Source organism: Miniopterus natalensis, chromosome 17, assembly GCF_054644295.1.
Source record: "Miniopterus natalensis isolate mMinNat1 chromosome 17, mMinNat1.hap1, whole genome shotgun sequence".
In the NCBI taxonomy this organism is placed as follows: domain Eukaryota; kingdom Metazoa; phylum Chordata; class Mammalia; order Chiroptera; family Miniopteridae; genus Miniopterus; species Miniopterus natalensis.
In genome coordinates, this window is record NC_142097.1 from 38,969,685 (window position 1) to 38,993,417 (window position 23,733).

The following is a 23,733-nucleotide window of genomic DNA, read 5'->3' on the forward strand; positions in this document are numbered from 1 at the left end:
AAAGTTAAAGCTTTAAATACAATAATGTTAATCGGACTCGGTCAGTAAGTAACACCCAGAATATGCTGCTGGTTAAAAATAATGATAAAATGAATGAAGAGGGTGGGCGGAGGGAACAAGCGAGAGGAGGGCCAGGGAAGGGGCGAGACAGGCGCCCACATAGGAGATCGGGTCACCCGGGCGAGAGGCGGCAGGGTGTGAGCCAGTGTCAGCTGGGAAGGGCCCTAACACAGACCCTCCTCACCAAACAGTGCTGCGGGGACATTTTCTTCCACATTTATCTAGCTTTTCTGTTATCTTGTATTCTCGACCTCTAAAATCTACCAATCCCTAGCTCCTGTGTACGCATACTAACTCCATATACCTGTGCCTGTGCCTGTGCCTGTACCTGTGCCTGTGCCTGTGCCTGTGCCTGTGCCTGTGCCTGTACCTGTGCCTGTGCCTGTGCCTGTGCCTGTGCCTGTACCTATGCCTGTGCCTGTACCTGTACCTGTGCCTGTGCCTGTACCTGTGCCTGTGCCTGTGCCTGTGCCTGTGCCTGTACCTGTACCTGTGCCTGTACCTGTGCCTGTGCCTGTGCCTGTACCTGTACCTGTGCCTGTACCTGTACCTATGCCTGTGCCTGTACCTGTACCTGTGCCTGTGCCTGTACCTGTACCTGTACCTATGCCTGTGCCTGTACCTGTACCTGTACCTGTGCCTGTGCCTGTGCCTGTGCCTGTACCTGTACCTGTGCCTGTGCCTGTACCTGTACCTGTGCCTGTGCCTATGCCTGTGCCTGTACCTGTGCCTGTACCTGTACCTGTACCTGTACCTATGCCTGTGCCTGTACCTGTACCTGTGCCTGTGCCTGTGCCTGTGCCTGTGCCTGTGCCTGTACCTGTGCCTGTGCCTGTACCTGTACCTGTGCCTGTGCCTGTGCCTGTACCTATGCCTGTACCTATGCCTGTGCCTGTACCTGTGCCTGTGCCTGTGCCTGTACCTATGCCTGTGCCTGTACCTGTGCCTGTGCCTGTACCTGTACCTATGCCTGTGCCTGTACCTGTGCCTGTGCCTGTGCCTATGCCTATGCCTGTACCTGTGCCTGTGCCTGTACCTGTACCTGTGCCTGTACCTGTGCCTGTACCTGTGCCTGTGCCTGTACCTATGCCTATGCCTGTACCTGTGCCTGTACCTGTACCTGTACCTGTGCCTGTACCTGTACCTGTGCCTGTGCCTGTGCCTGTGCCTATGCCTATGCCTGTACCTGTGCCTGTACCTGTACCTGTACCTGTACCTATGCCTGTACCTGTACCTGTGCCTGTGCCTGTGCCTGTACCTGTACCTGTACCTGTGCCTGTGCCTGTGCCTGTGCCTGTACCTGTACCTATGCCTGTGCCTGTACCTGTGCCTGTGCCTGTGCCTGTACCTGTGCCTGTACCTGTGCCTGTGCCTGTGCCTGTACCTGTACCTGTGCCTGTACCTGTGCCTGTACCTGTACCTGTACCTGTGCCTGTGCCTGTGCCTGTACCTATGCCTGTACCTGTGCCTGTGCCTGTGCCTGTACCTATGCCTGTGCCTGTGCCTATGCCTATACCTGTGCCTGTGCCTGTGCCTGTACCTGTGCCTGTACCTGTGCCTGTGCCTGTGCCTGTACCTGTGCCTGTGCCTGTGCCTGTGCCTGTGCCTGTGCCTATGCCTATGCCTGTGCCTGTGCCTGTGCCTGTGCCTGTGCCTGTGCCTGTACCTGTACCTATGCCTGTGCCTGTACCTGTACCTGTGCCTGTGCCTGTGCCTGTGCCTATGCCTGTACCTGTACCTGTGCCTGTGCCTGTGCCTGTACCTGTACCTATGCCTGTGCCTGTACCTGTACCTGTGCCTGTGCCTGTACCTGTGCCTGTGCCTGTACCTGTACCTGTGCCTGTGCCTGTGCCTGTGCCTGCACCTGTACCTATGCCTATGCCTGTACCTGTACCTGTGCCTGTGCCTGTGCCTGTACCTGTGCCTGTACCTGTGCCTATGCCTGTGCCTGTACCTGTACCTGTGCCTGTGCCTGTGCCTGTGCCTGTGCCTATGCCTGTACCTGTACCTGTGCCTGTGCCTGTACCTGTGCCTGTACCTGTGCCTGTGCCTGTGCCTGTACCTGTGCCTGTACCTGTACCTATGCCTATGCCTGTACCTGTACCTGTGCCTGTGCCTGTGCCTGTGCCTGTGCCTGTACCTGTACCTATGCCTATGCTTGTACCTGTGCCTGTGCCTGTGCCTGTGCCTGTGCCTGTACCTGTACCTGTGCCTGTGCCTGTGCCTGTGCCTGTGCCTGTGCCTATGCCTGTGCCTGTACCTGTGCCTGTGCCTGTGCCTGTGCCTGTGCCTGTGCCTATGCCTGTACCTGTACATCTGTGTATCTCTATCTCTCTGTATCTATGATCTGGACATACATTTCCATGTATACATTTGTGCATATGTGTATACATATGATATATAACATCTGGGTATAATAATGAAAGGCTTCCTCGTGTTGCAATGCTCTGCTTCCAGCCCGTTTCCCGCTCTCCAGCCCCCTCAAGTGGCGATACCTTAAGTGATATCCAATCCCCCATTTCTTCTTTAGAAACAGGGAGGAGCCTGCACAGGTCAGCTTCCCTTTGGAGAGAAACACTTTCCTATCTGAAAGGGAAGAGGCAAAGGAGAGAGCTTGTTAGAAGGTGCCCATGCTTTCCCAAGAAAAGGCAGGCCGTGGCCTGCAAGACCCAACGCTAACTCAGGAGTGTCAACATTTTCAAACACAGGGCTTCACGAAGACCCGCTGAAGCGGACACGTGTTCAGCTTATGTACATACTCGAGGCTGTTGTGTTCCCTCCCAACCAGTCAGAACGGTTATGAAGACACATCTTTGAACAGAGAATCATCACATTATACATTGCAATGGACCGAACATTGTGATTGTTTGGAATCCGTCAAGTTGATTTCTTTCCATTTTAAGTGAAAGGATTAATGCCTTTGATTATCGACTCTAACTTACTTGGAAATAAGTGAGTTTCCTGGCGTTTCATGCTCCTGTGGAATCAGATGATACAGAATTCTAGGAGCTACTGGGAAGTGGTTGGGAGTAGGACTCACGGGCCCGTTCACAGCATTAGCAGCTGATGCAGCTCAATGGCCAGGTTACAAAACACAGCCGCTCGGCGTTTATCCATATTCCTCAAATCTCATGAAGTCTGCATCATGGTACTTGAAGGAAACCAGCACTTACCGGCCAGGAGGTCCGCCTCATCCATGAACTGGGTACTGAATAGGATCACACGATCCATCTTCCGCTCCTTCAGCAAGTTCCACACTTGATGCCTTGAAAAGGGATCCAACCCGGCAGTCGGCTCATCCAATAAGAGCACCTGCAGTGGAGGGGTGCGTATGAAAGGGTCTTGCAATAAACTAGATAGTTCTTCCAGAAAGCACGTGGAAACCATATTACTTATACTTCAAAGGGCGTCGTGGTTAGGATTTTGTTCTTATATATAATGTCCCAACATGAATATTTTATCTCAGATGTTCTTTGCAAATAAAAGGTTTGAACTACTACCGAAAGCTTTATTTTTAAAAACGTGAATTCATCTCTAAATTTCTTCCGACTTACCTGAGGATCTCCTAAAATGGCAATCCCAAAGGTGAGTTTTCTTTTCTGTCCGCCACTTAAGTTTTGGGCAAGGACGTCTTGGATATTTTTCATTTGCAATTCCAGCAAAACTCTTTGTATCTAACCAAAGGACAACATTTGTGTCACAAGCCAAGATTCTTTTCTTTTTTTTTTTAACTTTTAAATTTATAAACACAAGGCTATAAAGTTGGTTAAAACTTTGGATACTGGTTAAAAGCATGGATACTGAGCCAGACTGACTAGATTTGAATATTGCTCCACATTAACTAGCTGCACAGTCTTGGTCAAGTTACTGGCTCTCTTGAACCTCAGTTTCCACATATGTAAAATGGGAACGATAATAGTACCGACCTCATAGAGTTGTTTTGAGAAATAAATGAATTAGTGTATTTAAAATTAAGGATAATGTTTGGCATATTGTAAATTATACATAAATGTTAGATATTATCTAAATTAAATTTTTTTGTCCAAATTTCACACAGTGATTTTGCTCAAAGATCATTTAATGAAAGCATAAAACTCAGTGCAAATAGACTTAATGATCTCATTTTGACCAATACATTAGTTCTAATATATTTAAGTACCTCTTGTTCCACTTCCTGTGGCTGAATCCCTTTTATTTTAGCAAAGAATCTGAGGTTTTCTCTCACAGTGAGGTAGTCAAATTGCACATTGAATTGTGGACAGACTCCAATGAGCTTGCTGATATTTTCTAGGTCAGCTATTTCTGAAAGTTTATTATTATACACAGTGACTGAACCTATAACAAAGATTAAAAGTGAATATCAGATTATGCTTGAATTAAACACTGTGGTGATTGTGGGGTAGGGGAGGGGGTGGAGGTAGAGGAAGGCATAGAAGGAATAAATGTTGATGTAAAAAATTAAATTAAATTAAAATAATAATAATAATAAATAAAAACATGTATTAGGCATACGTTCATCCCCCAAGAAAATATTTTGCTAAATGAAAAGTCACCATATAGTTATTAATTACATTTTAGATATATGGCTTTATCTTGAAGGTTTATACAACTCAAGCATTATGAATGTTCATTTTAGTTGTGTGGCATACGAGGGAAGAAAGGTCCCTTCTGCAGCTTTTCTTTTCCCATTAAGATGTAGTCTATTTATTCACCCCTCACAGTTAGGTGTGGCACTATAATAAATGGAATTTTAGCAAATGTGATATAAGCAGAGGCTGTGAAGTGCCTCCACCCTGGGATTGCCTTTTCTCTGCTTCTGGAAGCATGGGCACCACTGGGTGAAGAATCCCTAACTAACTTCCCGGGGGATGAAAGGCCATGTAGGAAGAGAGGTGCTGGGGTCCTAACTAGAGCCCCACATATGTGAGTGAGGCTACGCTAAAGCATCTTGCTCCAGACACTTTAGCTTAGACAGAAAAACTTCCAGGCAACCCACAGAATCATCAGAAATAAGCATTTTTAGCTTAAGCCATTCGTTTTGGGGATGCTTGTCGCACAGCAAAAGCTAACAGATACAAGTGGGAATGCCAAATGGTAACTAATAACCATGAAAGTAATGACCATGAAATACTCAAGTTCCACATATACCAATGAAATATTGCATACCTCTATAGAATGATACTATAAATTCACTTCCATTTCCCCCTGGTGATCTGTGTTTGTGATTAATGATCAGAAGAACTTGGTATTAACGGCTGATTGATTTGTCAACCTGACTTTGGGGGAAAAAACCCTTTTACCTTTGGTGGGAACAGATAACCCACTAAGAATGTTTAACAGTGTTGATTTTCCAGCTCCACTGTGACCAAGCACTGCAGTGATCTGGCCTTCATATATGTCGAATGCCAAATCTAGGAAGAAGAAAGGACAGTAAAGAAGGGTGGGAGAAAGGACAGAAGGAAAAGAGGTGGCGGGGGGGAGGAAAAAAACAAACCACAAATTTATTGTGGAGCTAAAATGTGTCTTTTTATTTCCTTGAACAGCCATGTTTTCTAAATATAATTATACTAGGCTATTAAACTCAAAATAAATAAAAAATTCCCTTTTATAAATTTACATGTTGATCCTGTTTTGAAATTTGGAAATTACTTGTTTTAAAGCCAGGAAACATGTCTTATACTCTTAGGCTCATTGGCACTGCCTGGCATATGGCAGGTGAATGTTAATATAGGATGTCCCCCCAAAATGTATACACACGCTTTGAATACTTATAAAGGCAGTGTTTATTAAAACACATTTCACTTTCAAAATCGAGCTATCAGCTGTTGAAGTGTGCATACATTTTTTGGAACACCCTATATTTATTGACCTGAAGGATAGATTAATAGTTCAGTAAATTATTATGTGGGTACAAATCCTTTGATGTATATGAACCTTTTGCACATAATAAAAATAGCAGTATCTACAATAACTTTGGAATTACAAAAGAAAAAACTGTGTTTGTAGAAAACAACCCCAAATAGCCTTAAGCTACCTCCTTATTACACAACATATCTTTCAAATACATATATAATTCTAAAACCGACTCAAATCTTTCTAACTTTTATGCAGCAGAAGTAATGCATTAGAAAGGAAATTTTATCAAATGGCTAAATAACTAATTTCAAATCTGCAATACAACCAAGAGCAAAAACCAAAAAAGAGTGAACATCAGAAAATTAATATAATAACTAAATGTTATTTTTTTTTACCTTTCAAAGCTTCTATTTTATCAGGCTTTCCTTTATATTCTTTTGTAACATTTCTGATTCTGGAAAAAAAAAGAAAAAAAAAAGTAAAGCGATTTCAAGGTATGGCCGTTTTCTTCGGTGGGCAATTCTAGGTTTGGCTGGCATGGGGGGTGGGCCTGCCCCTCAGGGATTCTACCCTCAGGCAGTCACGCTTGTGTGAGAGGATCAGCTAGAATATTTCTCCCCAGTCTTGGCCGCTCGCTAGCTTCACCTGCCAAGTTTTAAAATGTACCTCTGCTTGGGACACATCGGCAGGCCCTGCGATCCCAGCGACAGACGCGAAACCCGGCGTTGGTGCTGAGGACCGGGAGGTCTCTGAACTGCGAAGCCGAGACCGAGAGGCAGCGGGCGCCCGATGCTGACGGGCTCGCGTGGCCCGTCCACGGGACACGGGCTGGCGCGTCTTCGGTTAGCTCGAGGGGGGGTCAGGGTGGAGGGGGAGAGGCAAGGATGGCAACAGCGAGAGCGCGGGTTCCACAGCCCCACCTGCCGCGTCGCCCCGGCTAGAGCACTTCGCAGCCCGTGACCGTGGCCAGCGTGCTTTTCCAGGTGAATTTCAGCTTTTGCAACCTAAAGGCCAGAGTGCTTCAGGGCTGTGCTGGCGGGCGAGGCAGGTGCTTCCCCTGCGCGCACAGTGCTCGTTCTAGCTAAGTATCCAGTAAACAGAAGATGCTATTGCGAGGTCATGATGATTAGGGGAATGGAAGGGCCCGGAATTAGCAAGCTGGGTGCTGTCATAGGCCTGGACTCCTAGGCGTTCTGCCTATCTAATTTTACCAGGTAGATATGTAATCCATAAGCTGAATCAAATCTATGTTTCTTATTTTGCCATCTAGTCATCAAACGACTCGGGTCTCACTCATCCTGAACCGTTTAGATTTTCTCGGTTCCGCCTGAATGCCAGTTCCCATCATTCTAAAGTACGTAGAGATGGGCGAGGGGCCACAGAGGTAAGAAAAATAAGCACGTAAACGCCTGGAACAAAGCCATCGCTTTGCTCTGAGCCCATCTGCTGGAGGTCAAGCCTAGCTTAGGTCACAGATATAAGTATGGAAGATAAACATGGGAGAGATTAAAATAAAAAATGAAATGGCTTTAGGAGCTCAGCAGCCTGGAGTAATCCAAGACAGGTCACAGAGGACTGACGTATATGCTGGGCGCAGGTGCATGCGTGACATCTGAGTAGCCAGGGATGTTGAGAAATTTCTCCTTGTTTTGTTTGTTTTTTTTAAATTTGGGAATTAAAGTTACCAGCACCAAACAAAGCGCCCTCTATAAAGCACTCCTCCCTCAGCTCCCTTCCTGGCTGTCCGTGGGTCTCCTCTTCCCAACTCTTTCTGTCTGAAAGGCGGTAAGTAGGAGAGGAAAGGGGAGTTAAAAAAGCGAGAGAGAACAAACGGGGAGCGTAGTCTATGAGGTGGGGTCCAGGTGGGAGTAAATGAGCCGGGCAAAGGGAAGGGGGAGGCCAAGGCCAAGGGCGGAGACCACACGCAGCGGAGCAAGGACCAGAAGCCAGGCCAGGGTTTTGCCGCGTTTTCCTTGCGGGGGAGGCCTTGGTTGGCAGTTAACGGAAGCGTCAGTAACGTAAGACAGCAAAGCGGGAAGGGGTTTTTCTTTCCACTTGCAGTGGGAGGTGACGGACCTGGCATGGGTGAGGCTCAGGGAGGGCCACCTACAGGGCGCTAAAGGGAACTTGGGCTTGTTTCAGGGGCGAACTTCTAGCTGCTCGTTTTTGGCCTGTTCTCCACTTGCATCTTTGTTACCTGATGGCTTCTTTCCCGTGGAATTCTGGAGACACTGGTTCAAAAGAGTCATCAGACGAAAGGCCAAAATCTGTTGCATCTTCAAGGGCCACGTGATCAGCATCACGTTGTCGTGACCAAAATGAGGACTTCAGAAAAAACAAGGGTGGGTGTTGACGTCCATAGTCATCTACGTGGCCAGGAGATAAATACTGGGTCAGTCACCACGTTAAGGGAGAAAGAGAGTCACCCCGATGGGGCACAGCAATGCAAACCCACCGCCAATGGGCCTGAACACACGGTCGACACCGTGACATGCACATTTTGATATGTGTAGCTTCATAACGAGAAAAATAAAGCGCTAAGATGTCTCTCTGTTATAATAACTGTTCCTACAGGAAGAACTGAAGCTGTGGCTTTAAAAAATTCCAGAGCAACTTAAATCAGTGTCAAGACGCTTCTTAACCTCAAGAAAACCAGAGAACTGCAAGACAAATGCAAGACATGCCGGGTGTGCTGAGCTCTGTCTAGGTGCCCAGGTGTCATTACACTGGCAAAGGAGGAGATTGAGGAGTGGCTATTGGATGTAAAAGACAAATATTCCAAGAGAAGATAGATTAGGATTTAACAAAAATAAGTGGCCCACTGTGAGAAAGGGAGTGAACGGGGCAGAATAATTGATTGAAACTGGACACAGAGAGGAATTTTAAAAAACTAATTTGTATTTATGTCTTATCTCGTCTCCAAATTATAAATTTCCTCTGAAGCTAATTTATGATCTGCTTTAAGGACATATTATCCATGAACCTCTTTCTGGAAACTAATCCACAGTGTATTTGAACTTAATTATCTCTTCTATTTTCCTACATGTTAAGGGAGGTTCTGAAACGGAAGAATTCTATTTCTCTAATATTCTACAACAGACTCCCACTGTAAGATTGAAGGGTTTTCAAACTCCTGTGTACTTTTCACATGTTCAGTCATTCATTCATGCAACAGATATACACAGAGCACTCTCTATAGGCCTGGCGGATGGTAGATTATTAGTATTTATCTTTCCCCTTTGATTAGGAAGCCTAGAAAATAAAAGCATGCATCTTAATTGGATACATTCTGCCATGAGACAATACAGGATTCTATCACTCTATCCAGTTAATTTTCCTTCCAGGGCTCCCCCAGGTGGTTCAGATGCTCAGCCGGGGCTCAGAGCCACTGAGCTGAATAGCTGGACAAGGCAGCCCTACATTTCCACCACTGAGCACCACGTCAGGCCCACTCAGGAGCTAGCTTTCTAAGCGCCTCTGAAAAAAGAAACAAGCCATACACTTAGAGGTGAGTGAAGTTCAAACAAAGGCCGGGCATTCTGGAAGCAGGCGGCAGGCTTTAGTTCCGACCAAACAGCCAGCGAGACACAGAACTAATTTGGTCGGTGGCAATGGCCCTGGAGCACAGAGTGGTTCTTGAAACAGAAGCAGCACCCGTGCCGGGAGACTCATTTCGGGAAATCAAATCATTAAAATGCTGTTCGATTTTAATCGTATCACTACTCACTCGGCAAAACTTTTTCAAAATAAACCGTCAAGGCCAGGTAGAGGAAAATGTCTAAAGCCAGCATAAAGTGTGTGCCCACGATCTGACCGGAGTAGCTGGACGGGTCAGGAGGCGCGTTGGAATTCATGTCATAGTCCACGCGCAGAAGCTGGAAATGAAAAGCAGTTCACGGAAGGAAGTGAGGCTTATGAGACATTTTAAACAGATTTAGCACAAAAATAAAATAGCTACTCTTTGCCCCATGCCGGGAAGACAGAGTTGAGTGAGACGGCCTACTTCACAGTTCTCAGATCTACTGGGAAGCATGTGCTCCGAAGCAACTATGACGCAATTTAGTCACGGCAGTGATTTAAAACATGTTCCCCAAGAAAGGGGAGTGTGAGGAGGAGGCAGGGGAGTATGGGAAGAGATGACACTTGAACTCGGCCTTCGATGGCTCAGGAGAGAATTTACGCTCTTGGGAAAATCTCCGGTGTGTTTAAGAACAAGGGGCAGACGTGGGCTGGTCTATAATGTCCAAGCCCATGAGCACTTTATAATGACCAATCCTGTTGTTAAGCACTAAATAATGGCCATGGAATGATGGGCATTACCACTTAACTGGAGGGACGGCAAACTCAGTTCACAGGGAGAATCAGATAAAGAGAAATGACATTTTATGAACAGAAGTGCCGTTTACTACTCAATACGTTTTCACGGTGTTTTGGAATTTTCTTTCATTTAATGGTTTCTAAAATCACATGTGTGGTTCAATTACTAAGTGAAAATAGGAACTGGAAGGGTTATTTAGTATTAGATTTGTGACATCGTGGTCAAATTCAACTAGTAGCCAAAGAAAACACTCCAAAGAATGATAGATTGGCCTTCCATTTTTTCACTCACCCCATGGCTTATTTTACAGGGCTAAGTGCTTCCAAAGCTTTTAAACCCTCACGATAGTCTTTATTTTATACCTCACAACGCTGAGCACAGAAATGACTACAGACAACTAAATTCCAGAGAGGGGACAAACATAGGGTTAATACATAGCAAAACAATTGTTTATTTTTTATTTAAATATAATTTATTTCATTTTATTGTCTTATATGATACCTAATCTCACCAGGATGTTGTCTGTAGACACTTATCTATAATTGCATAGCAAATGTAACCAAAATTTAACATGCTGGTGTTTGATTTTACTAAAGTAAATATTGTAATACAAAAAAAAGAAAATTCCAGAGGGGAAAGATGGGTCAGAAATGTCATTAATAAACAATTAGATGGCTTCTCACCTGGGTCATTCCAAGCATGAAGGCATAGGGGCTGAGAAAACCCAACATCCACTCCAAAGATGTAGGAATATGCCTGTACAATGCTGTGAATCCTAGGCTCCCCCAAAAGACAGTGAGAAGGAACATGACCAGGCCGGTGAGGAAAGGTTTCCTTAACAAGACGCTCATTAAGAAAGCCAAAGCTATCTAAAATGAGAGAAGACGCCGTTGGTTTATGTTTCTCTACAAATTAGTCCTAACATAACAAAACAAGAAATCGAATATACAAAGTAAGAGTTACATTATTAGTCTACATAGAAAGTACAAAGCAATGATCTGAAATTTGCACTGCAAATGGGCGTTTCAAAACACCACAGATCAAATACCAGTCTACAGGCTTTCCCATGCAAACAGGGCGGGCGGGGAAGAAAACGGATATCTAGAAGAGCAGCCCATTTGAAAACCTACACTTGATCCTGTTAGATGGAAAAAAATTTAATTCACCAACTCACCAAAGATAATCCATAGAGGAGAAAGAGGGTGAAGACCACCAGGAAGCCAGTCAAAATGACATATTGGACATATTTTAAAATAAGTGCCAAGAAAAGGGTAGTAATGAAGATGAAACCGCCATACAGCAAACCCCAGGAGAGCCTAATGGGGAAACAAAGTGTTATTTTAGTATTTCCCGTTCAATCAGAAAGGCCCTACATCACGGATTCTAACACCACTGATTCATTCATTCCAATCATCCATTCATCCATTCAGCAGGTATTTATTGAGTGTTTAGGAAATGTAAATACTAGGTAAATGTTTTGGGAAGAATTTCTAAGAAATTAAGAACATTCTTTTTCCTAAAATTAATTCCAGAAATCCACACCCTTGCACACATTCATATGAGCACATTATTATGAGAAAAGGGAAAAACTGGCTTCTGGTTGGATGGATTCTGGTTCTACGTTTGCTCTGCTGTGTTTACTCTGTGACCTTGAGCACACTCCGCAAGCCCTCTAGGGCCCTTTATTGCTCGGGACATTTGGGATGCGGCTCAAGTGAGGACTCACAGGGGCCATGTCCACGTAGGACCCCAGCCTAGCACGTAGTGACCCCGCCATGAATCTCAGATCCTGGTCTCTTCTCTGGGGGTGAAGAGATTCATGAATTTCCTTGGAGACAAAAAAATGATCCCTTATGTGTAATTCTGTCGCTTCTTTCTTCCTCCAGAAGCTGTTTCGTCTTTCTCTAGGTGTGTACACCACAGAGTCCGCATGCCCGCCTATAGCTTTATTCGTTTTCTGTTAAGCTGGGATAGTTCACTTTCCTTTCCTCAGTTCCTTTACCCTGTTTGTTAATATTCTCTGACGGGTATAATGAAATAATATGAAAAGCAGCAGAGCCAACGAAACAGTACCCGACACGTGTGGCAAGCACTCTGTGCCGGAAAGTGTTTTAAGAACTTAGCAAATATGAAAGCATTTTATTCTCACAACAGTTCGATGTGGAAATACCACTGTCTTCTGCATTTTATAGACAAAGCACCCACTGAACAAAGATGTTAAGGAGATGTTTCCAGTCCAGGCGTCTCGGCTCTGGAGCCTTTAGGTTCCACTGTTCCGCTATATTTCTCTTTACTGGCTCTTAATTCGATCAAGAGCTCAGTGAGGGCGTGTAGGATAGCCCCCCAGACTCCCAGGTGTCACGCGTGTCCCCCCGGCCCCCCGGCCGCTGCTTGTAAACATCACCTCTGTGCCCTTTCGGTCCATGAGCCGCAAGCTCTCTCGCAGGGCCCTGCCCGCACCTGCAATCGCCCAGCCAGGGACGCTGTAGGTGCGAGCTGCCCAGCCGCCTGGCGCCCCTCTGCCGGTGCCCTCCTGGGGGCCCTCCTGCCTGCTCTCCCGAAGCGCCCCGGTCCTGGCCCCTCTCCTCCCTCCCCTCTCACCCTGGCTCGAGCTCCACCGGAGGCTCGGACACCCAGGCCCGTCATCTCTAGGCCGCTCTTTGCCGCAGGCTCCGTGGCCACGCCCCGGGACCCCAGCCCTGGTGTCCCCTCCCGGGCCAGAGGTGCGCAGCAGCCCCGGCCGGGCCGTCGAGCCTCACCCAGGACGGCGCGCTCGGGCGCCCCCCCCACCCGCACGGCGCTGCCCTGGCTCACCAGAAGGCCGAGGCCCGGAGCCCCATGGTCGCCATCGAGGCCTTGGTCTCCCCCCTCTCTCTCGTCACGTTGACACAGGCGTAGTAGGCGAAGGGGGAGAAGGACAGGATGAGGAAGAAGAGGCAGAAGTCGGTGACGAAGCCGCCTTGCCTCACGAACCGGTGGATCTTCATGTTCTGCCCAGTGGCTGACATCAGTTCCTTCATCACCGAGTGGTTCGTTGTGACCTGAAGACAGCCATCGGGACGCACATTTGCACGGTCACGGGCGGCAGGCGTTTCCCTGCGGCCGTGGCCTTTCCTACGACCCGCAGCAGGCCCGTGGGGTCTGGCGTGGGCCCCGCTTGCCCCGGCGGCACCCCGCCGGCCCCGGGCCCCTCCCTGCCTCGGCCACCCCTGTGCCAGCCTTGCCTGGCGGGGCCCTTGCGCTGTCTTCAGGCCTTAGAGACTCAGCAACCCCGGCCCTCAAGCCTGGGTTTTAAAAGGTCATTTGAATGAAGCATCCCTTCCACGGCGTCCTAAGCTGGGAGGGTTCGGCCTGTTTACCTACAAGGACCTTATTAACACTCTGCGATCGTCTGCTTCTCAAAATGTCTCTTCTACATATGTAGACACCCCCCCCCCCCCGTGGCACATAGCAACTTAAGCAAACTTGCTTGCAAAGAAACCAGTAAATAAGTGAAAGATTTACAAGGCTATTGATTTATATTTTCTTTGATGAAACTTTTTTTAAGAAATTGATTTTAGAGAGAGAGGAACGGGGGGGAGAGAGAGAGAGAGAGAGAGAAACATCAATCGGTTGCCTCTACTACGTGCCCCGAGTGGAGATCAAACCTGAAACCTAGATATGAGCCCGAGCCGGGAATTGAACTGGCAACACCTTGGTGCACAGGGTGATGCTCCAACCAACTGAGCCACACTGGCCAGGGCTGATGAACCTTTTTTTTTTTAATTTTTTTTTTTATGTTTTAATTTATCTTTATTGTTAAAAGTATTACAAATGACCCCCCCCCATTGATCCCCTCCACTCTGCATCCCACCTTCTAGGCCTTCACCACACTATTGTCTGTGTCCATGGGTTATGTAAACACGCATCTAAGTTCTTAGGTTAATCTCTTCCCACCCCCGCCTTCCCTCTGAGATGCCTCAGTCTGTTCCACGCTTCTCTGTGTCTCTGGATCTATTTCGTTCATCGGTCTGTTTCGTTCATTAGATTCCACATATGAGTGAGATCATGTAATATTTGTATTTCTCTGGCTGGCCTATTTCCCTTAGCGTAATACTCTCCAGGTCCCACTGCGCTGTCTCAGAGGGTAAGGGGCCCTTTGTTTTTACAGCTGCATAGTATTCCACGGTGTAAATGTTCGAGGAGATGCTTAATATGATTTCAGTCTTCGTGAACTTGTAGAGACTTGTTTTGTGTCCTAACGTGTGGTCTCCCTTTGAGAATGTCCCATGTGCACTCGAGGAGAAGTCCTGTTCTGCAGCTTTGGGGTGAAATGTTCTGTTGATGAAACTTCTGATGCCTCTAATACCGTTAAATCTGCATTGAACATTAGTCCGCATCGACATTTTTGTACTTACTTCGATAATAGCAGCATTAATCACAGCTTGAAGAGCCACAAAACCGCTCTTCCATAACGCTGTCACTCCACAGTCAACATTTCCAAAGTACGTTTCATAACAATGAGCTTCAAGGGACAAAGCATAGCTGTCATTAGGGGTTAGTTCAGGCGTGATGATGCGAGACAGCAGACTTTACCGTGGCCCTAGATTCCAACTGTTTTTATTCTGACTCAGAGCCTATGAAAACATACATTATAGCAACGCTTCGGACAGAGGGGTGGGCTCTAGAGCACTCCCAAGAAATGACAGGCATCAAATTGTAACACCCCCCAAGCTTTCTCACCTGCGCTTCTTTCTGATCGAGAATTCCGCGGAGCTCTTCTCCTCTCTGACTTTGTGTTGTGAAAACAGCCTCACTTTGTTTTTTAGAAGTTAGCAGGGTCTCGTATGGATGGACAAACGCTACCCTAAAGTTTTGCCTAACATTGGCTAGAACGCAGGCATAGTGAGCAAATGTCAGTCTGGATGAGATAATTTACTATGTTTAAGTCATGTCAACCAGAACATCTTTGGAAGAAATAAATATATACTTATAAAAACAGGCCTACCAGCCCACTGAGGATTAGACTACATTAAAGGGATATTATTTACTATGACAGGTTAAAACCTGAGTATAGGAATTCAATTGATTTTCATTAAAATTTTAAATATTTTAAAAATCATTTGAAATAATTTAGATATATGCAAACGATATCAGACAATATAATAAACACATATGTATCTATGATCAAATTTTAAAATTAAATACATTATTATAAACACAGCTGGAACTCCCTGTGTATATGATCTTATGCTTTCCCTGGTCCCAAACCCCTAACTAGCTGTTTTCACGAACTTTGAGTTTGTTTATATATGTATATATATGCCTTTAAATTTTTATGATGAATCCCTAATATATATATATATATATATATATATATATATAATTTTAAAAGGCTTTATGTAAACCTGATAACTCATTAAATTCATTATTCCTCACTTTGCTTCTTTGGTTCTATACTATGATTTTGAAAATTATATAAATGGCTAGTTTTTCTCCTTCCTATGATTTTATAGAATCCCATTACAGGAATGTAATTAAATTTATTTATCCATTCTCCTGTTGATGGAAATTTGGTCAGTTCCCTTTTTCTTTTTACTATTACAAAAAAAAAAAAAAGCTGCTGCTCTAAAAAGCCCGATCTCTGTCTTGTTAGGATATATGTGTATCAGTTAGGATAGTCTCCTATATGCTACCGTAACAAACAAGCCCCAAGTCTCAATGGCTTGTCACAGAGAAGGTCCATTTCTCTCTCAGGCTACAAATTCAGCATAGATCTTGGGAAGCAGGGGTGGGGTGGGGGTCTTTGATTCCACATCAAACTAAGGGTCCCAAGATGATGGTGTTTCCTCCAACTGCTAACTGCACTACCTGTTACGTATAACTACTTAGCTTGCAGAAGCAAGTGAGGAAAAGTGATAGAGAACTCATATTTGCTTTTTAATGTCTCTAGTCTAGGTATCTGGTTATAGCTACAAGACTTAATTATTCCATACCCTCCGGCAGGAGAAGAGGAGAGGCTGTAAGTCCTTGACAAAGGCCTGAGACTCTCACTAAAAGATTCCCATGGTGCTGATCAGTTATGGGTTATATACATCTTCCACTTAAAAATTAAATTTCTCAAATTTTGAGGCATTTACAACGTTTTGTGATGTTGGCTTCTCTTTTGCTACATATCTTTGTCCAAACTTTGTACCGTTTTATTTACTCTCTGGCAAATGTGATACCACATGGGATTTCAAAATGCATTTCCCTGATTGCTGACGCAGGTAAGCGTCTCTCCGTGTGTTTCTCCTTCCAGGAAATTCCTATTTATATGTTTTCATGACTTTCCTCTTTCTGTGCCTTCTTCTTATTTATTCCAAGGAGATCTTTATATTATTTTGGAGGTTTACCTTTTGTTGGTTACATTTGTTGTTAATATCTTATCACAAGTTTTAATCTTTATTTTTCACCCTCTGCATGGTCACTTTGGATAAAGAGAATTCTTTAATTTGGGTCTGGTGGAATTTATCAATCTTTTCTTTTATAGATCATGTATTTTTTTGTTTAAGAAATTATTTTCTATCCCAGAATTATAAAGATATTTCCCTATATTGACTTCTAAAATGTTTATAGGCGTGTGTTTTTTTTTTCTCATTTAATTTTTTTACCTGGATTGGTTATTTCATGAGGTCATTTCCTTTTGTTTCTTATAGAAAGACAATTTTTCTGGCACTGACTGACCTGCAGTGTCTTCTCAGTCCTATGTTAGTTTTGTGAAAACTTTCCAGGGCTCTCTCTTCTGCTTCGTTGATCTGTCAATTACTATGGTAGCACAGTCTTAATTGCTTATAACTTCATTCTTTATAAAAGAGCATCTTGGCTATTCTGTGCCCCTTTTAGAGGTATATTTTAGAATAAATGTATTGATTTATATGAAAAGATCATTATGATTTTGGTTGAAAGTACAATAGGTCCCTGAAGAAATCTGGGCAGAATTCATATCTGCAGTAAATAAATTATATATTTTGTATAATATATGTATACATGCATGTATGGATATACCTGTATGTTTATATGTAAATATGTGTGTGTGTGTGTGTGTATACTACCATGTAATACAGTATGTTAAACTACCAGGTAATACAGTATGTTAATATACTCCAAAATCAACGTACATTTTTGAAATGTGTCGATTGGCCTGTTGACATCACCAACGCAGATAAAGGTATTAAAATTCACTGTACTGACATCTATTCCCACATGTGGCTTATGACTTAATTGAAATAGAAAGTAATGGAATTGTATAGCTAGAAAGTTACCTGTACGGTCCTTGTGTTCTTTGTGTGCTACACCATATAGGCCCCGAAAGAAATTCAAATCATAGGAGAAGTCGTTAGTAAAGATGACGCTTACTATTTCCAAAGAATAATTTGCCTTAAATTCTTCAATCATTTTTTCATTAGGCACTCCGAAGACTTCTCTACCTGCCATTACAAGAAGGGAATATTATAGTTAGTAAATTATTAGGATGCTAACTTCAGGTTTCATGTTCAATTGCTTCTACTAGAGTTCTTTATGGAAATCCAGTGAAGTCCAATGTTGATTTGGAGTAAGTCAGACACAGTAAAGGTTGGGGAGAAAAACATTTCTATAATTTCATCCAGATAGTGTATAAGCAGAAGGCATACATAAAAATCAGTTATTTTCATATGTTGAAATTATTGAACCAATTTCAATTACATATAATATACCATACTGATTAAACTATTCACAGAAGAATTAGCATTACAGTAAATCCAACATGGTAGGTAGATAGATAAATAGATAGATAGATAGATGATAGATAGATAGATAGATAGATAGATAGATAGATAGATAGATAGATCATAATTAGGTACTGGTTTATATCAGGTAGAAATAACTATATAACTTCATCTTCCTTTAACAACTCTTAAGTCTGGTTAATATGCTGAAAAAAAAGAGTGAAAACCTAAAAAATATGTTGAGTGATTATGTTGATATCACTAAAATAATCCCTCTTTTTTGCTGATATTGTGTTCCATGCCATACAGATGCTTTGGTAAGACTGAACAAAAATGAGAAGAAATACAAGAGAAGTTCTGGATTGGGGTGGGCATGTCAAAGAAAAATGTGGAGGTAGCAGGCAGCATGTATTTTGATAGAATTAACTTCCAGGGCCTGGGTGGAGCAAGAGTCACAGGTTCCCCTCATAATAATGCTACTCGCGGGAGGGGATCCTGGTGCCTACAATTAAGACTGAGTGCCTTCTAAGTCACGTTTTTATATTCTCTTTAAAAATTAAAATTTAATTCCATAAAAGCCAGCCTTTTAAACTGTCAGATTTCATGGTTTTCGGTATACTCACAAAGTTGTGCAAGCAGTAAGCCACTGTTAAATTATAACTCAACTCACATTTGTGGGGCAATCACCACGGACGCCCCTCTGAAGTATGCATTGAAATTTGTAAAACAAAAACAAAATGGTTGTTTTTAATTGCCGGACACCCAATCCTCCTTCTAGTAAACACCCTAAAATTTATCTGGGCTACTGCCCCTCTTCCATTCACACGCCGCGTGATTTGGTTCTGGTTCACAGATCGACCTGGGACCCCAACCAGTGGAAAAGTGACAGTCTCCCTAACCAGTGAGATTAGTTCTTGATGGACCAAGGTCAAGACTAATCTAAAGTAGACCATCTGTTTCAATGGGTATAATCTCTGAAATTATTTTGAACTGTCGGGAAAGACCTGTATTCCTTTCACTGGAGTTGTTTATGGGGTAGGCCTTAGACCCGGGGGTTCCGAGGACCAACTCTGTGACCATCTGGGGGGAGCCAGCCCGTGAACGTAGGCAGCACACATGACTACAGGCCTGGCAGGGGAGACATGTGTCTTCCTCTCTTGTTGACACTTCGCTATCCAGCTGTGTTTCGACACCCTTTCCTTTAAGCTGGACAAAAGGTGCCCCTTCATATAACAAGATGAACGGGAATTCTCACTCTCAACTGAAATGCTCATGAAAACTATAGGACTGTTAACCTTATTTCAAATATGGTGGTAATGAGACTCAGAGAAGCTGACGAGCTGCAAAACGTGCTATAGACATGATGCGAAACTGCTTTTGACAAATGTGCTCTGGCTCTACGCCCAGGTCCCTTGCCTCTGTGCTCGGCTGCTTCTGCTCGGGTTTCAGGAAATTGTTGCGCCATGATCTGGACGGTAAGCATGCTCACCTTAGGTTTCCTTGATATGTATCTTAACACCGAAGGGTGAGCACTTAGAACACAGAATATCCTTCACTAGAATCTTCAACTATAGTAAGACAATCTTTTTTTGGTAGTAAAAGGTGAGCATAAAATTCCTATAGTCAAACTTAAGAAGAGAAAAGACTGGTGTATTTTTTTTTGGATATAATAATAAGTAAATACTAGAGCAACGGTCTCATTCCCATAACAAAGCTTCCACGGCTACAAGTCAACAAATCGCTAACCACTCCTACTTTTCAACATCTACCCATTTGGGAATTCCAGGCTTCCCCAAACAAGATCAGCAGATGTCTTTGGTGAAAGCTCTGTGCACGGCAATTGGTAATCCCTCCCTTGGCAAGAAATCCATTCACAGTTTTGACTTAGATATTGAGCGATGGCCTCTTACTTCCAACAAAGGGAAAATACGTTCACATTTCACATAATCTAGAAATTGGGACAACTGGCACAGCTTATCAACTGAAATGCAAATTAAACGCACGCATCCGCAGTCAAAATAACCGAATATTGACATTAGAAGCTTCTTTTAGGTTGCTAGAAAACTCACCGTTCATAATGGAGGCCGAGGCAACTTTCTTCATTATCTGTTGGGTTGTACTGGTGAAAGGTGTGTATATAACATTAAATGACAAGTTCAGTGAATCTACCCGTCCCAGGTCGATGGTAGGCATTGAAGAAAAATCATGAATTTCATGACTAGTAGGATATAGGTACAAAACAAGTAGTAGCAGCAATGAGCCTAACCATTCCTATGCAATGCAAGAGGAAAAAAAATAAAGAAAACAATGATTTCAAAGTAGTCATTCACAATCATTTGGTCTTACAGTTTGCTCGTTCACTTTTCTAATTTCAATATATCTCACATTATGAACTATTTACAATATAGACAGTACAAATTTCAGCAGCCTGTGTAATATCAATGAGCTATTATTAGGGATTTAAATTCTTCGGTCCACACAGCAATAGCCTAAAGTGTTGCACTGGTCATGAAAACAGGAGAGGCAAGAGTAGCAAGACCTTATAAATTATTATCAGCTGGTATTACTGTGGCCACCTACTCACGCTGTACAGGCAGACCTCGTTTTATTGCATTCTGCTTTATTGCACTTCACAGATGGCACTTTTTTTTTTTTTCAAATGGAACTCAAGACCATCCACTAGCAGAAAGATTACAATGAGCTTTATTGCAATACTCACTTTATTACAGAGGTCTGGAACTGAACCCTCAATACCTCCCAGGTATGCCCGTATTTGATTCTGCTGAAAGCTTACGTGTTATAAGAGACAGTTTCAAGGTCTTCCCCACTTAGTGGTAATATATTAGTTACATGCAGAGATTCTAGTATTGGAAACTCAACAGCATGTTGACAACCTGAGAAACACTATCTTGGTTAGTTATCAATACTAGTCACTTAAACACTTGCAATAAGAAATCACTCTATTCCTAAACGCATGGTTGTAGAAAAAAAATTCACAATAGATATACAGTAAAATTCCTGCTTAGTTAAAAATGCTACTTAGCTCTACCGATCTGATTTTAGAAAAAGGTACCAAAGTTCAACCAGGATTTTTGTTATATGGTAAGGTTATAAGTTCTAACACTAATTTTCTTCTGGGCACGAATCACATTTCCAAATTACTCACTATTTTTAAAGAGAACAATTTACTTTTTTAAAAACAAAAAAGAGAGAGAGAGAGAGAAAGGTTCACCTAGCTGGTGTGGCTCAGTTGGTTGAGCACTGTCCTGTGCACCAGCAGGTCGCTGGTTCGATTCCCAATCAGGACACGTGCCTGGGTTGCAGCTGGCAGGAGGCAGCCGATCATTAGATGCTTCTATCTCTCTCTCCTTTCCTCTCTCTCTCTCTAAAAAAAAAAAAAAAAAAAAAGCAATAAAAACATATATATATATTTTAAAGAGATTCAAAAGAAAAAGATATCAGTTACTATTTCTGCCGGTTGATTTGTTTGCCATATCTTTGGGATGCCAGTATCTTAACCCAAGCATCTACGTGTGGGAACGCTGGTAAAAAGTGTGACCACTGACTTTTAAACCATTTATTGGGCTCTCTGCCCCTGACTAGCTTCAGTGCTTTCAAACCTCCCATGACTGGTCTGTGTAATCGAAATACCTTGAGACAGATCTGACTCCAGGAACACCTTCTTCTGTTGTAGAAAGGGGTTTTATATTTATTTCCGGAGGGGAAATAACAAAGCAGAGACACCTCCCAAGGAATGGACATTTTTCAATCGTAAATACAAAGAGACACAGATATTGGATCGTACCATCAAGGACTCCCTTTTCAGTCTCCATTTCTTAAGCAAGTTTTTGCAGAATAAGGCCCACGTTTGCCGACACACGCTTATCTCTCTCTTTCTCATTTCGCCTGTTTAATAAGAAAAAACAGGAGAAGTTAAAGTAAATGCGAAGGCCTTGACGAGAAGAAATACCCTGCAGCCGCGAGAACGAGAGGCCTGGTAACCCCAGTGCTGGAATGAGTGCCCGGCCGGGGGGCCCGGAGCTTGCATTTCATTCCTGGTGCCCTCCTCCCTTCCCCCCTCCCGTCACTGCTTGTCACGCCCTGTCCGTTGCCAACGCTGCCCCAGCCCCGGCTGTCCCCTCGCAGCGCTCTGGGGAAATGGACCTGGGCCCTCCGGAATTTTCCGCCCGCCGCGCCCGGTGTGAAGCGCGGCCAGAGCGCCACCGGAGAGGCCGCAGGGAGGGGAGCTCTCCTTCCTGGCATCACGTTGGTTCCTCTGCCTGGTTCCGAGAGAATGTGTTTTTGTCCCCACTGTTCAGACGGAACGATTTTTCCCACCGCCAAGTGCCTGGGCAGTGCAGTCTCGCTGTGCGCGTCCTCTCGCTCCTGGACCCAGGAGCGAAGCCGAAAGGCGCCTGGCAGCCCCCGAGCGCTCGAGGCTTCTCCCCAGAGCTCTGCTTCCCTCCGCCCCCCATTGCAAGACGGTGCCCTCCAGTCTTTGCGCCTGAAGCTTGCCATTCAGGCCTCTCTGCCATTCGATGAACTGGGACAACACCTTATTCAACACCTTCTCTCCCCTCTTAGTACTCACAAAAATGATGGGGGCAAAGCAAGGCACCCCAGAGACCCCTTGCTGGCTCTCAGGCTACAAAGCCGCCCATTCTTTTAAAATGCTTTTACTGACTTTAGAGAGAGGGAGGGAGAGGGAGAGAGAAACATCAATGAGAGAGACCCACCGATCAGCTGCCTCCTGCACACCCCCTTCAGGGGATCAAACTTGCAACTCAGGCGTGCACCCAGACCGGGAATTGGACTGTGACCTCTTGGTACGTGGGAGGACTCTCAACCACTGAGCAATACCGGCCAGGGCCAAACCTGCCCATTCTCAGAATATTTTCTCCTAAGAGGCAAAGCTGTGAGTCTCTTAAGGAGGAACAGGAATCCCTGCCGGCCCCACACAAAGGCCTGCTGCTGCATCTTGGGGAGGGGTTGAAGCAGTAGCCACCGCTATTGGGGTTGGGGGGAAATGTGTAAACCTTCCCACCCCCACCTCTACTCCTGTTCCCAGAACACTTGTCATGCTGCTAACGAACAGGCGAACAGCCACCTTCCCTGAGAGAGAGGGGAAAGAAGCCACCTTCCCCTCGACAGGACCCCCGCTCTGCATGAAAAGCAACGGCATCTTCCCCGGAGGGTGGCTGGGAAACCTTCCTGTCCCCATTCCTAAGCAAAGATAAGTTGCCACTGAGGTTTGCGGTGGGGACCTGCCTTGATGCAGAGAGAGAGGCTCCCATCAAAAGGAGGGGAGAGGAAGTTCTCACACACTCAAGACCTCCCAATGGATGGATACAAGCATACATCGTAGGAGAGGCCGCAAAACAAGGCTTAGAAAATGTAGGAAGACTGAAATTATGGTCAGCATCTTTTCTGACAGTAGTGGTATGAAGCTAGAAACCAACAACAAGAGGAAAGCTGGAAAATTTACAAATACGTGGAAACTAAACAACACACTTCCTTACCAGGAGTACAGTAGTAGAAGCAACAAGTCACAGCTTTAGCATATGCAACCTCGAGCAAAGAGCATATGTGTGTGTGTGTGTGTGTGTGTGTGAGCGAGTGTGTGGTGGTGAGAGTTAGGTAGAATTTATATGTGCTTTTTTTTTTTTTTTTTTACAGCAAGGACCCAAAATACCTCCAAGAAGGAGATGCCTCGGTTCATAAGAATAACACCACCTCTTTCCATTGCCCTAAACAACCATTATTACGCAGCAT

General features: G+C 44.3%; 1 protein-coding gene across 1 annotated transcript in view; it reads right to left on the reverse strand.

Moving 5' to 3' along the window:
• The window catches only part of LOC107528386 (ABC-type organic anion transporter ABCA8-like), a 44,572-nt gene extending 24,246 nt beyond the window's left edge, over positions 1-20,326 (reverse strand). Inside the window, exons 1-14 of the mRNA XM_087825675.1 lie at positions 20,031-20,326; positions 17,518-17,682; positions 14,632-14,738; positions 13,049-13,275; positions 11,409-11,550; positions 10,918-11,103; positions 9,644-9,791; positions 8,114-8,282; positions 6,312-6,370; positions 5,361-5,471; positions 4,220-4,395; positions 3,615-3,734; positions 3,234-3,372; positions 2,556-2,646 (exon numbers count right to left, since the gene is read on the reverse strand). Of these exons, the coding sequence (XP_087681801.1) occupies positions 2,556-2,646; positions 3,234-3,372; positions 3,615-3,734; positions 4,220-4,395; positions 5,361-5,471; positions 6,312-6,370; positions 8,114-8,282; positions 9,644-9,791; positions 10,918-11,103; positions 11,409-11,550; positions 13,049-13,275; positions 14,632-14,738; positions 17,518-17,682; positions 20,031-20,154 (1,964 nt within the window). The 5' untranslated portion in view covers positions 20,155-20,326. The remainder of the gene's footprint in view (positions 1-2,555; positions 2,647-3,233; positions 3,373-3,614; positions 3,735-4,219; positions 4,396-5,360; positions 5,472-6,311; positions 6,371-8,113; positions 8,283-9,643; positions 9,792-10,917; positions 11,104-11,408; positions 11,551-13,048; positions 13,276-14,631; positions 14,739-17,517; positions 17,683-20,030) is intronic.
• Positions 20,327-23,733: the final 3,407 nt, after the last annotated feature.